Genomic DNA, 14,674 nt, shown 5'->3' with positions numbered 1-14,674 from the left:
GGCTGGCATTTTTTCACTCAGCATAATTCCCCAGCGATTCATTAAACTGTGTTTTTGATGAGCCCCCAAATCCTTATGAGTATTGACACACTTTATTTTGGCAACAATTATCATTAGTCAAAAGTGCACAATGTGGTACCTGGCACAGAGTGTGCAGGAGGTGTTCATGGAGGTTCAGTGGTGGGCTCCCACTCCACCGGCCTCTGCCCTTCGTCTGACCTTCCTCTTCCTCCTCTCTGTGCTCCTCCTCTTTCCTTGCCCCCTTTCCTTTGATTGACATTGACAAAGGCTGATTGCTCAAGTTAAAAAGTTCTAGAAAGAGTTAAATGAATTAATATGTGTGGAAGTTCTTTGGAGACTGCTGGTCAGAGTTGGCCACATCGTATCTGATGTGAAAAAAGGAGTCGGCGTGAGCCGGGTCTTCCCCACACTGTGCACACGAGGCTGCCCTCCGACTACACCAGCAGTGGGAGCTGCAAACCGACAAAGCCCAGTGTGCTTTGGTTCTAAGCAACATGGTCCCACGAACAAAACACACGTCAGTTCACGTTCTCTACAAATCCTTTGCTCTAAAAAGAGTCTCCTCTTTCTAGTTGTCAGACATCAAACCCAGTGAGCTCCTTCATAAAATCATCAAGAAATGCCAAGTATCCAAACTCCAGAGTTTTCATTTCTGTATCTCAGGCCAGGAGCCCACAGGCAGAGCCAAACCAACTGTTTAGGAGGGAACCCAGTTTCGTTGTACTCGGTTACAGCATTTCTTCCTGTAACTTTGCCGCTGAGGTTCAAAGTCTGTCCTTTAAGTGGAGTCCTTCTTCCGATTCAGAAACAGGGTACGGGCAGAGCAAGCTTGTTGCTGCTTGAGTCAGGACAGGCCGGGCTGTGCTGACAAGACCCCTAATCTCCGTGGAAATAAAGATTTATTTCTTTCTCGTGCAAAGTCCAGCACGAGGGTGGGCAGCTCCCTTTCACCCTGTGCCGTCTGGACTCCGTGGCCCCCAAGGTCAACATTGCAGGAGAAGGGGGCTAAGGGAATTCATAAGGTGCTTTTAAGTGAGGCGGCCATACACCCCCATTTTGCCTGTGACAGTTGCAACATGTACCTGTGGATTTGGAGAAATGGTTGATATTTCTCCTTTTATTTCATTCTCAAAGGTGCCCCAGTTTAGACAATGAACTAGGGTGACCCTGTCTAGGAGCCAGTTGTCATGGTATCTGCTCATACCCTGTCGGCCCCCACCGAACAAGGATGTGGAGGATTGTACAGGCGCAAGCACCTATTTTAGTGAACACTAAAGACTTGTGGCACGATAGACATTTTCAGGAATGCCACACATTTTTAAACAGAATTCATTCCATAATTTTAATGACCAAAATTGTGTTGAGCAGATACGCTGTTCTTGAGACCTAACCCACCTCATTTAATCCCACTCTGGCAGCGTAAATCATGTCCCCTCCCCTCCACTGCCCAGACATCCACATCCTAATCCCCAGAACCTGCTACCTCATGTGACAAAAGGGACTTTGCAGATAGGCGTGAACGGAGGTGGGGAGATTGCCCTGGATTATCCAGGTTGTCCCTGATGGCAGAGGGGCATGCAAGGACGGAGGGGGCGGCCATGTGATGATGGGAGCAGAGGCTGTGGCGGTGCGTGTTGGAGATGGAACAGGGGCTACAAGTCAAGGAAAACAGGCGGCTCTAGAAGCCTCTGAGAGGCACAGAGGCAGGCTCTCCCTTAGGGCCTGCAGAAGGAACCGGTCCTGGGTATCTGGGCCGTGGGGCGATGGAACTGATTTCAGGTTTCTCATTTCCAAGACCGTGGGAGAATAGTTACATTGTAAGCCGCTAGGTTTCTTGTAAATTTGTCGTAGCAGCAGTAGAAATTAATGCACACATACGTTCTGAAGTTCAGCAGGTGACTTTAGATTTCGGTTCTGAGTTATGGTAGATAACTCTTATCATGCTTGTTTCACGTGTGAGAAATTGAGTCCTGGAGAGTTGAAGTGACTTGCCCAAGTTCCTGGAGCTCGTGCCAGAGCCAGGGTTCACGCCTAGGCGGATGGGCTCCTCAGAACGTGGTCCCTAACCAATGCGCTCTGCTGCCTCCCCTGCTGCTCGCTGTCCCCCAACTCCCTCCCGCCCCGCCTGTCAGTCATGAAAGGCCCTGCTCCTCAAGTCCCTCCTGACTTCAGTCTCTTGCTCTTCCCATGGGCTCAGTGGCACTCAGAACAGCTTTCCAGCTTCATTCAGCTTTCACACAATTTATGAAAGGTTATAGGCTTTCCATAGGGAATTTGGGCTTCAGGTGAAATTATTGAATTCCTTCATATTTAAGTTTTTGGGAAGATATTACTAATGAATCTTCTCTCTACACTTTAATTTCCAATTCTCTTCCTCATACTCTAGAGAGGGGAATGTTCCCAAGAGTAATCAAATGAAGTGATTAACAGAATACTGGAACTGTATTAAGCTTGTTTTACCATGACCCAGAAAAGAAGCATCTGGAAATTTGCTACATGAATTCTTTCTTAGTTATTACTTTAAATTTCCCCTTAGCTTATTGTGGTTATATACTAGTATGCATTTTGCCATATTGCCCTTGTTTAATGGTTCCATAGTTGACCGCCGAGTTCAGTTTCATGCCCGCCGTGGCTCCTGCTCTGAGCCACCCAGGCCTCCCCTCCAGAACTTGCTTTCCCAGCCCCGGGGAAGTGCTTTCTGAAAGTCCTCCACTGCGCTCAGCCCTCTCCAAGAATTGCCTCTGGCCGAAGGACATGGTTTCTTTCTTGGGGGAAGTCTGCATCCAATTACTGGGTGACGTGGGGGTACAAAGGCCTGACCTCCCCTACCATGATTAGGGACAGCTTTGAAGGGCCATTCCAGCTGCAAAGCCCCGCCATGGCCTTGACCCTGCAGCCCAGTTTCTCTCTGCCTGATTCTGCTTTCTCTCCTCTCTCCGTGGGCCTGGACCCCAAGGGCATTCCTAAATAAACTTCCCAAAAGCTCAATTCTTTTTCAGGATCTGTTTTCTAGGAACCTGAACTGCAAAATCAGTTAAAAATTAAGGAAATGAAGATCCCCGACTGCTAGTAAATACATAAGGATGCTCAGTTAATCTTTATTTTCAGGAATTAGAAGTGTTCTAAAGGAACTAGGAAACATACTTTCTGGCTTAAAGTTTATTTTTTAACATAGAAATAGGAAGAAAACATGATACTCAGCACCCACTCATGATAAAAATGCATTCTATATTGTGACTCACAGTTCAATCACATTTCCTTTTGACCTCCATTTCAATAGTTAATTTACAAAGGAAATGAACTCTATAAGCAAAGACTCCAGCCCATGTCCAATCTTCAATAAACATTCCTTTCTTGATGAAAAAATTTTTCCAGACTATAAAAACAGGACTTGAAAAAGCTTTAAAATCATCTTCCAAAAATAAAGGCAATGATGTCAAGCAAGATGTAATCACGCGTAAGTACTATATCAGAACATACACCCTCGCATCTCCATAGAGAATGAGGAATAGACGTTCAGTTTTACAACAGGTTGAATATAGGCATTTCTGTTAAATCCTCTATTCAAGGAAACTTTTCCTTCAGTTCTTCCCACAAACCCCTGATTATAAGCACTGAACCACTGGCCATGAACTTGCATCTAGCCTGTAAGCCCTATGCACTTTATTGTTGACGGCATAACTCATTCTTTCAGTTCTGATTAAAGTTTTTGATATTTTAAAGAGGATTTTCCCTGTTTGAGATAGATCCTTTATTAGTTCTTTATTGGTGAAAATACTTTCCTGGGTAGAGGGGGCTGGAGAGAGAGAGAAGCTGTTCTTTGTGTACAATAGGATGGATGTCAGATTTCAAAGGCTCTTTTCTCTGGCTGTTCAATTCTTGAGCAGTCAGAATAAGCCTTGATATGGACAGCCTAAACTGTTATGTTTTTTCTAATGGGTCTCTTTTGGTCTTAAAGGATTATTTTCTTAAATAGGTCTCTATAAAAAGCATATACCCACGATGGTGATATCACTGCCAGCTCTCTCACTTTTCATCAAGTAGTGCCTCGGCCGGGAGATGAAGGGCAGTGTGTACAGAGCAGTGCTAAGGGGGAGGGGGTGTAGAAGGCCCAGAGGCCCCAAAGACTTTTACTAGCTGAGCACTGCCCTAATTTATCTAACACCAGTAGGATGGTTGTCTGGTTTTCCCAACACCAACCAGCTTGACAGTGTCACCAACCGGGTGTCCAACAGTTCATTTCTGACACTACTGCCCTCAGTAGTACACAATGTCTGCAAATAAAAGAATGAGTTTTTCTGTAATTGAATAACAATGAAGCAATTAAAAGGAAAAAAGGATGAGGGTCAGTAGTAAACAAATTTACAATGCTATTTATTAAGTAACCCTTACCCTCTCCCCTGGATTGAAGAGTCAGGTAGTTAATGGCAACCTGTCATCACTTTTCATTAACACTGTATGGAGTTTCCTACTGGTGAAATAAAGGAAGAGAAATAGAAAGGTATAAGCGTAGGAAAGGGAGGAATAAATTCCCACTATTTACAAATACAGGGGATCTGAAGTAGCCTTCAAAAAAACTTTTAAAATGAATAAGCGAATTGAGCAAAGTTGCTGTATACATTATTAATGTAAATATAAATTTTATTTCTATATAACAGAAAAACATATAAAAATTTAAAAATCTGTCACTTACAATAGTATTAGAAAATTTACATGGAAATGCAAATGACTTAGGCTAGCCAAGAGGATCTAGAAAAAGAAGAAAGTGGCTGGTTTTACACTTCGAGTTTTCAAGTCTTATTAAAGAGCTACAATCACAGTGTTGGGTTAGAGTAAGTGCAGATACAGACCAAAGGAACAGAATAGAGTCCAGAAAGGAATCCATCCACACAGTCGCAATTTCACGGTTTTGTCAAACGTGATTCCTCAGTACAGTGAGGAAAGAACAGTCTTTTCAAAAAATGAATTGGGGTCAATTGGGTATCTGTATAGAAAAATAACATGCTTTGATTCCTGCCTCACCATATATACACAATCAATTCTGAACTGATCGTACTGATTGTAGAACTAAATATGAAAAATGAACAATAAAGCTGCTATAAGAAATCATAGATTATTTTCATGACATGAGGACCTATGGGAGAATACTAATCATAAGGGAAAAGTCTGATAAGTTGAACTATATTTTAAATAAAAGATTATTAAGAGAGTGAAATGACAAGCCACAGAGTGGAAGGCAGATACTTACATATACCCAACAAAGAACCGGCATCTAGAATACATTAAGAATTCCTGTATGTATCAGTAAGAAAAAGACAACTTGGTGTTAGTTGGTCAAAAGACGTGCATTTCAACAAAGAGACCAATAAATGTATGTTTAGTATTATTAGTTATTAAGGATATGACTTTAAAAACATAAAGAGGTATCTTAAAACATACAACAGAATGCCTAAAATTAAAAAGTAAAATGATCAAAGGATGTGAAGATGTGGAATAACTGACTCCCTCATAGGTTACTGGCAGGGTATGAATTGGCCAATACTTTAGAAAACTGTTCGATAGAATCAGCATAACCAATGTCCCAGAAAATTCCATTCCTGTGTGTATACCTCACAGAAAAGTGTACCTATGTATACCGAAAGGCATTCTGATTCATAATAGCAAAAAAATTTCTTTGAAATAAAGTTTTAAATAATATGAAATAATTCAAGTGCCCAGCATTTGAAAAATTAATAAATAGTGATGCACTCATACAAGGGAAATTATGCATCAATAAGAATAACCAAACTATTGGTAATACTCAATGACATGGATGACTCTGAGGAACATAATGCTGAGCAAAAACAACAGACATGGCTGAGTATATAGTTAATGATTCTACTTAAAAACAGTTAATAATAATAGTTACACACAGAACTAAATTATTGGCATAGACAGAAAAGTGGTTTCTTCGCAGAGAGAAGGGAGGGTCAGTGACAAGGAGCACCAGGGGACGTCTTTGGTGCCAGTCATGTTCTAGTTCTTGATTTGAGTGATGGTTATGAGGATGTGTTCATTTTGGAAAAAAAGTCAAGTCGTACAAAGATTTCTCCTTTTTCTCTCTTTATGCTATATTTCAATCAAGATTTTATTTGAAGAATTGTGTTCAACAGTAGGAAAATATAGACTACTGTGTTATAGCATAATAGAAATAGCTATAATTTGAAGCATTAGACTTCGAAGTCCACCAAAGGGCTTAAAAGGCCTAGGTGTCTCGAAATGTGGTAGTAATAACACAGGGTAAGTTCTGACAGTGTAGGGTAACTTGTGCTCTCCGGAAGACGTAGATGAATGAATAACTTCAGGATGACAACTATTTTCATTTTATCTTCCTGATTGGAAGCTTTTACTTGTGGCCTCTATAAATAAATTTAGCAATTAATCCTCATCCTTTGACAGATAGCCATTTATTTCTACAGGTTCACCGTCAAGGGTTAGAGGCCAAAGTGCTGTATTTGTATCGAGTATGTAAATTATGTCATAAGACACTTCTAATGCTATATAAAACTAACTTGGCCACTTTGTGTTTTTTTAACCACTTTTATCTTTGACATCAGAAGAATTATACAATTACAGAGATAGAGCATAAGAGAAAATACAAATATTTTAATGTTAAGTATTATTTCTGTGTGTACTCCTTTGAAAGCTACCTGTTAAAGTGTATTATTGGACGTGAGGCCTTTCAATCAGTGTAATAGACTGAATATTTAATGCAATGAAATAGCAATGAGATGTAAACAAAATAACTATAGTAATCACATATTTCAACATATTAATAAACTAGTTAATATTAGTTCTCCAAAATGTTTCCCATTTTATAATAAATAAAAATAGTCATTAAATGACAAAAAAATAAGTTTTGTAATGTTCCATAATAGTATGCTACTCTGGTGTGGAAAAACCCTCATATATTTCTGATTGAAGTATTAATTGCCAGAACCTATTTGAAAGGTAATCTTGCAGGAAATGTTAAAAAATAAAATGTAAATACCCTTTGACTAAACAAACCACCTTGGGAAGTCAGTCACACACAAATTAAAGCACCTTTACCCAGGAGATATATAAATAGGCAAGTATATACGAAAATTAGAAATAATCTCTTTGGTAAGTGATTGAATAAATTAGGATACGTCCGTTTCATGCGTTGTTGTATGGCTACCAAAACAATGGGTTTTGCAGTGATAATAAAACGATGCCTCTACCAGCTTTCTATGGTAGGTGCCCTTCTAAGTACAGTGGACCCTTGAACAACATGATTTGAACTGTTTGATTTCATTTACATGTGGAGTTTTAAAATAAATACTGACTATATTGTAAATGTATGCTCTCTTCCTTATGGTTCTCTTAATATTTTCTTTTTCTAGCATAAGAATATAGTATATAATAAGATAACATACAACATATATGTTAATCAACTAGGTGCTATCAATAAGGTTTCTATCAATAAGGTTTCTAGCCAACAGTAGGCCATTATTAGAAGTTAAGTTTTGGGGGGAGTCAAAAGTTATACATAGATTTTCAACTGCGTGGGAGGGCTGGCACCCCTACTTCCAACATTGTTCAAGGGTCAACTGTATTTTATATGTGTAAACTCTTTCCATTCTTGTAGCAACAGTACTACATAGGAATTACTGTTATTTCTACTTCATGGGTGAGAAAATTAAAGTTCAAACACATTAAATATTTTACTAACCTCACAAAGCTAGTGTGTGGTGAGCTCAAAATTTGAGCCAGATGGTATTATTCCAGAAGGCACACTCTGAACCTCCATGCCATGGTTCCACCTTCCTGATTAGTTAAGGATGGATATCTCTTATATATTGGCAACTGGAAAAGCAAATGATGGAAGTCTGGTTATTCTATTTCAAAGAAAAGGAAAGAAAGAAAAGGAAAAACAAAAACTCCACATGAATATACATTTGTATGAGGATTTTTTAATTTTATTTTTTATTGATTATGCCATTACAGTTGTTCTATTCCCCCCTTCATTCCCCTCCACCCTACCCCCCATCCCCACCATTACCCCCCCCTTTAGTTTATGACCATGTGTCTCAAGTTCTTTAGATTCTATGTTTCCTATACTATTCTTGCCCCCCATCTATTTTCTATCTACCATCTATGCTACTTATTTTCTGTACCTTCTCCCCCCTTCTCCTCCTCCCACTTCCCTGTTGCTAACCCTCCTTGAGATGTTCATTTCTGTTTCCACTCCTGATCTAGCTGTCCTTTTAGTTTGCTTTTGTTTTAGTTTGCTGTCCTTTCACTGTTCATGTTTTTTTAACTTCTTTTTCTTAGATAAGTCCCTTTAACATTTCATATAATAAGGGCTTGGTGATGATGAACTCCTTGAATTTGATCTTATCTGAGAAGCACTTTATCTGTCCTTCCATTCTAAATGAAAATTTTGCTGGATAGAGTAATCTTGGTTGTAGGTCTTTGGATTTCATGACTTGGAATACCTCTTTCCAGCCCCTTCTTGCCTGTAAGGTCTCTTTTGAGAAATCTGCTGACAGTCTGATGGGAACTCCTTTGTAGATGACTGTCCCCTTAGCTCTTGCTGCTTCTAGGATTCTCTCCTTCATTTTAATCTTGGCTAATGTAATGATGATGTGCCTTGGTGTATTCCTTCTTGGGTCCAACTTCTTTGGGACTCTCTGAACTTTCTGGATTTCCTGGAAGTCTATTTCCTTTGCCAGATTGGGGAAATTCTCCTTTATTATTTGTTCAAATAAGTTTTCCACTGGTGGCTGTGCCTTTCCCCCCTTCTGGTACCCCCTATAATTCAGATGTTGGAACGTTTAAAGATGTCCTGGAGGTTCCTAAGTCTCTCCTCATTTTTTTGAATTCTTGCTTCTTCACTCTTTTCTGTTTGGCCATTATTTGCTTTCTTCTGGTCCACTCCATTGATTTGAGTCCCAGTTTCCTTTTCATCGCTATTGGTTTCCTGTGCAATTCCATTCATTTCAATTAGTTTCGTTTTCATATGTTTGTCTAATTTGTGGCTATAATCAACCAGTTCTGTGAGGATCCTGATGACCAGTGTTTTAAACTGTGCGTCTGAGAGTTTTGCTATTTCTTCATCGCTTAGATTTATAGGCTCTGGGGCTTTGAGATCTTCTTGAGCCATTTTTGGTCTGTTCGCGCTCGTTAAGTATGAGGAGCGGAGCCTTGGACTCCCAGGTCGCTGGGTTGTGACGCTGTATGTGGGGGCGTGGTCAGAGCAGGGAAATGGTGACCCCCTCTGATGTTTCTCACTGCTGGGTGAGGAGCAGAGCCTTAGGTGGTTCACCGGGGCAGGGCCACTCAGGTCGCTGGGTTATGACACTGTATGTGGAGGCGGGGTCAGAGCGGGGAAATGGCAGCACCCTCTGCTGCTGCTCCCCGCTGGGGCCTGCTGGGTCCCGTCTAACCACACACTCCCTCGCTGGTCTATCTGTGCCCGAATACGCGACCACAGTCAAATCTTGGCCCTGCTCCCTCGCTGATTCCCCGTGGTCACTCGCTGGGTCGGTCCACCCATTGCAACCCTGTGCCTAGGTTCTGTGCATCTGAGTCCGTCTGACCAAGTTTTCCTGTGCAATCCCACTCCGCCAGCTGCTGGTTTTGCCCCTCTTACTAGTCAGGCTGAAGAATTTGTTGTTATCAGACTTCCGAAAAGTTCAATTTTCTGTGTTCTGGCTGTGTTTTCTGTTGCTAATATTTAGTTGACTCTAAACTTGGTTGTGTGAGAAAGCACGGCATATCCACCTATGCCTTCATCTTGGCGGAAGTCGCTATATGAGGATTTTAACAGTTTTGGAAGAATATTCCTCAAACTTGTGACACTAATTACTCCAAGATTTAGTGAGAAAGGAGATACTATTAATTTTTATTTCTACACATTTTAATCGTGTGAAGTTATAGATAACACTGGAATACTTTAGTCACTTTTAAAAATATATTTTATTGATTATGCTATTACAGTTGTCCCAAAGTTGCCCTCTTTGGCACCCTACACCCAGTATCCCCCTTCCCTCCAGCAGTCAATCCCCCCTTAGTAAATGTCCATGGGTCATACATATAAGTTCTTTGGCTTCTCCATTTCCTATACTGTTCTTAACCTCCCCCTGGCTGTTTTGTACCACCCAATTATTCTTCTTAATTCTTGGACCTTTCCCCTCATTCTCCCCCTTTCCCCTCCCAGCTGATAACCCTCCAAATGATCTCCATATCTATGATTCTGCTCCTGTTCTGCTTGTTTGCTTAGGGTTTTTTTTTTTTTTTTTTGAGATTCATTTGTTGATAGTTGTGAATTGGTTGCCTTTTTAATGTTGATGGTTTTGATCTTCTTTTTCTTAAATAAGTCCCTTTAACATTTCATGTAATATGGCTTGGTGATGATGAACTCCTTTAGTTTTACCTCGTCTGGGAAGCACTTCATCTGCCCTTCCATTCTAAATAATAGCTTTGCTGGGTAGAGTAATCTAGGTTGTAGGTCCTTGCTTTTCACCACTTTGAATATTTCTTGCCAGTCCCTTCTTGGCTAAAAAGTTTCTTTTGAGAAATCAGCTGACAGTCTTATGGAAACCCTTTTGTAGATGACTCTTCTTTTCTCTTGCTGCTCTGCTCTTGCTCTCTCTCTATCTTTAACCTTTGGCATTTTAATGATGATGTGTCTCAGTGTGGTCCTCTTTGGGTCTAACTTGTTTGGGACTCTCTGTGCTTCTTGGACTTGTATGTCTATTTCCTTCACCAAATTAAGGAACTTTTCTTTCATTATTGTTTCAAATAAGTTTTTAATTCTTGCTCTTCCTCTTCTCTTTCTGGCATCTCTGTGATTCAGATGTTGATACTTTTGGAGATGTTCCAGAAGGTCCATATACTATCCTCATTTTTTTAAATTCTTTTTTCTCCTTTCTGTTCTGGCTGAATGCTTATTCCTTCCTTACGCTCCAAACTATTGATTTGAATCCTGGCTTCCTCCCCTCCATTGAGGGTTCCCTGTAAATTTTTCTTTATTTCACTTTGTGTAACTTTCATTTCTTCTTTTCTGTCTTTGCTGTACTCAGTGAGTTTTTTGAGCATCCTGGTCACCAAGGTTTTGAACTCTGTATCTGATAGGTTGGTTATCTTCTTTGTGTGTAGTTCCTTTTCTGGGGTTTTGTTCTCTTCTTTCATTTGGGCCATATTTCTTTGTGTCCTCAATTAGGTAGCCTCCCTGTGTTTCTGTGTGTTAGGTAGCACTGCTTTGACTCCCTGTATTAGGAGCCTGGTCTGTTGTTGAAAAGACACCTGTAAATTGTGTGTGGCTGAGCCTTAGGTAATCACCAGGGCAGGGCAACCTGCTTCACCATTTTGTAGCTCTGTGTATGTCCCCTCAGAGAGGGGACAGTGCCACTCCCTGGCTTCTGGAGATTTTCCCAGTCTCTCCCCATTTCTAATCATTTCACACACTTCCATGTATGACTGGTACCCTTCCAATTGCTGCCGTGGTGGTGAAGCCCACCACCAGGGTGGTGGGTAGGTTTGTGTATGTTCTAAGTCTATATGTTCTGAGGCCTTTTAGGTGGAGTCTCCTAAAAATCTGGCAGTTTTTTTTGCCACCCCAACTGCCACTGGATTTACAGCCATAAGTTATGGGGATTTATCTTCCTGGTACTGGAACCCTGGGCTGTTCAGTCTGGCCTGGGGCTGGGATTACTCGCTCCCAAGGAATCTCTCCCGATTTTTGTCTACCACGTGTGAATGTGGGACCACCCATTCCCGCCTCCACCTCTCTGTGTCACGCGGCATCTCTGCTCCTCACTGCCTGTCTCTGCAGCTCCGCCCCTCCTACCGTCTGGATGAGTGTGGCTTCTTTAAATCCTTGGTTGTTGGACTTCCATACACCTCGATTTCTGATGGCTCTGGATGTTATTTCTTTTGAGATCTAGTTGTAATTCTTTCTATGGATGCAGGAGAAAGTGAATCGTGTCTACCTATACCTCCATCTCAACCAGTTCACTTTTATCATTTTTTAATCCAATAAAGTGAAGAAAAGGAAAAAAGACCCTAGTGTCTATGTTTAGGTTCATTATTTTTTTGAGAGTTAACATTTAATAAGTAGATAAGGAATTAATAAAACTTGTCCTCTAAGCTTTTACAAAGATGCAAGCCCACGAGGATCTAAGTCATTCACCTTCAGAAGTATCTAGACTCCCATGAAGTGGGTCCCCAGTAAGCACTTGTTCCCTTTTCTTCATGTTTCTCATCCCCACCCTCTCCCACTCGAATAACCAGTGCTGCACTCACAAAAGCAGTCTGATTTCCCCTTTTCCAGTCTCTCAGATGACTTTGGCGACACTAGTCCCTGGCGTGGAGAATGAGCTCCTAACACAATTGGCTTCACCGCGGCAGGGTGTAAGCCGAAAGCCCTGCATTTAGAATCATACACAGTGATTATGGAAATACAAATGGTCCATGTTTCTGGAGTATCTGCTGTTTTATAGATTCATAGGTATGAATCTTAATAGGATATAGAATGATATATATGACATTTCAGCAGTGTGAAGATGCGAAACTCTGTGCCTTACCTCAGGCAAGAATCAAATATCTTTCACATAAGGTTATTCCATGGAATTGGTATTTGTATATATTGAGAACTTTACTTCAGTCAACAGTTTTAAACAGTGGGTTTCACGAATGTTTTCATGCCTTTCCTCAGGTTCCATTTCATGTGTCGCAGCAATCTATATTCGATCTGGAGAGACTCTTCGATCTTGCTAACGGTTGTATCATATCAGGAGGGAGCCTTTTCAACTGGATTGTGTCCATTATCCCCTGAGCATTCTTTACACGTTAACCTTGTGAAGGATTTCATTGTTATTGTTTTTCCTGGTTGAAATGTTTTGAAACTGGCCTCTTATAACAAACAAAATAAAGTTGTTTTCTTATGCAAGCTAACATTTCCTTAAAAACCATAGTTTTGAACACTGTTTTACATTGCATTTGGATTAAATGCCAACGCTGTTGCTTTAAGGTGTTTTATAGTACTATTCACAGAGAACATGTGTGTGCAGCCCAACTGTTCCTGTGTTTATATGTAATAGTATCCGTTTTGATTGTCTTTAGATGGATCCATATCGCAAAATTGATTTAAGCCAGTGGTTTTCAAGTTGGGCGGTGGCGGGATTTCACATCTAGGGTGGGAGTCTCTGAAGGCAGTTTCAGTTGTAGCTGGAAGGACAATGCTACTGGCATCCAGTGGGTAGAAGCCAGGGATGCCGAGAAGTTTCCTAGAATCCCCAGGAAAACTCCCTACAACCAAGGTTTATCTGGCCCAAAATGTCAGTAGTGCCAAAGAAGAGAAATTCTGGGTTAAGTCGCAACAGGTGGTGAGTTTAATTTTGTCTATGGCGTTTGGGGAGAAATCTGTGACAAATTAGATCTTTCATATTTTTATACTTCTGAGAGGCAACACTGCACAAATTTTAGAGCACAGGCTATGGAATTATATAGATCTGAGTTTGAACAGTAGCCTCATCCCTTCTAGTTCTGCTACTTTGGGAAAGTAATGAATTGTTTAAGCTGCTGTTCCCTGGCCAGTAAAACGGGAATATTAACAGGATTGCTGTGTGGATTAAATAAGCAAGTTGCTGCAAGCAGGTGCTAACGCAACACCTGAAGTGGTGACGGTCATCGTGCCAGGAGTTTCCATTTCCCTGCCAAGTTGGAAGAGGATCATGCGTTTCTGACGCGTTTTCTTTAGCATCAAAGTTCCAGAGTTTGGAAATAGCCAAACTAGAACTGTCGTAGGATACTCTATAGAGGAAATGAGTCTTGAGCAAGACTTGTAATTTTAAGGATTTTGATGGTTGAAAATTTGCTGGCAGGCAGGATGCTGTAAAAGATCAGAAGCATGAAAATGAATCTGGTGCGTGTGCAGAGGACCTTCCCACTGCCTGTCTGCAGCAGACAGTCACGATAGAAAATAAGAAATTCTAAGGGTGAAACTACAGTGAAGACTGTGGGCTTCATTCATGTGTATAGGGTAGCATTTCTGATGATGAAGGAGAGGAGTGGCAAATTCCACACCCTAGTTGACAATAAATGTAGGGTTAGTGGAAGGAAAGGAATGAATGAATTAAATGAGTGAAGGCCTGGTTTTCAGGGAAAAGAAGTGTGCAGTATTCAACGGTCAGGGAAGAAACGAAGGCAAGGAGACCAATAGGAAAGAACAAAATATTTTCCACTGAATTCAGAAAAATAATTGCCTGATGACTATCTTCTTTCACGAGGTAAAGTTTGGGTCAAACAGAAAAGCCTTTCAGGTAGCGAGGGCTCTCCTGGGGCTCACGAATGTCTCGTTGGGATAGAGAATGCTTTCACGGATTTCGTGTTTCTCCTGGGGGAGTTTAACTTATTACGCAAAGTGTAGCCCCCCAGGGGCAGAAAGGCACGACCGGAGGCAGTGCACTTGGATGTAGGTGCGGACGGATAGATAGCAGGACCAAGGCCATTCACGTCAACCTAATGTTAACTCTCTGGGATGTATTTACACATCCCAGATGTGTGATGTCCATTCTATATCACTATTAAGTTTTTACTAACTGCATGCTTTTTTAAATTTTAAATATTTGGGATATAAAGGCAAATA

At 40.9% G+C, this 14,674-nt stretch overlaps 1 protein-coding gene across 1 annotated transcript in view; it reads left to right on the top strand.

The window, feature by feature from the left end:
* The window catches only part of CFAP54 (cilia and flagella associated protein 54), a 253,182-nt gene extending 240,251 nt beyond the window's left edge, over window positions 1-12,931 (top strand). The window contains 1 exon segment of the mRNA XM_037160832.2: window positions 12,743-12,931. Within this exon segment, the coding sequence (XP_037016727.2) occupies window positions 12,743-12,862 (120 nt within the window). The 3' untranslated portion in view covers window positions 12,863-12,931.
* Window positions 12,932-14,674: the final 1,743 nt, after the last annotated feature.

Source organism: Artibeus jamaicensis, unplaced genomic scaffold (assembly GCF_021234435.1).
Source record: "Artibeus jamaicensis isolate MK-2021 breed Jamaican fruit bat unplaced genomic scaffold, CSHL_Jam_final contig_233, whole genome shotgun sequence".
Classification (NCBI taxonomy): domain Eukaryota; kingdom Metazoa; phylum Chordata; class Mammalia; order Chiroptera; family Phyllostomidae; genus Artibeus; species Artibeus jamaicensis.
This window is presented reverse-complemented; position numbering and strand designations above follow the sequence as displayed.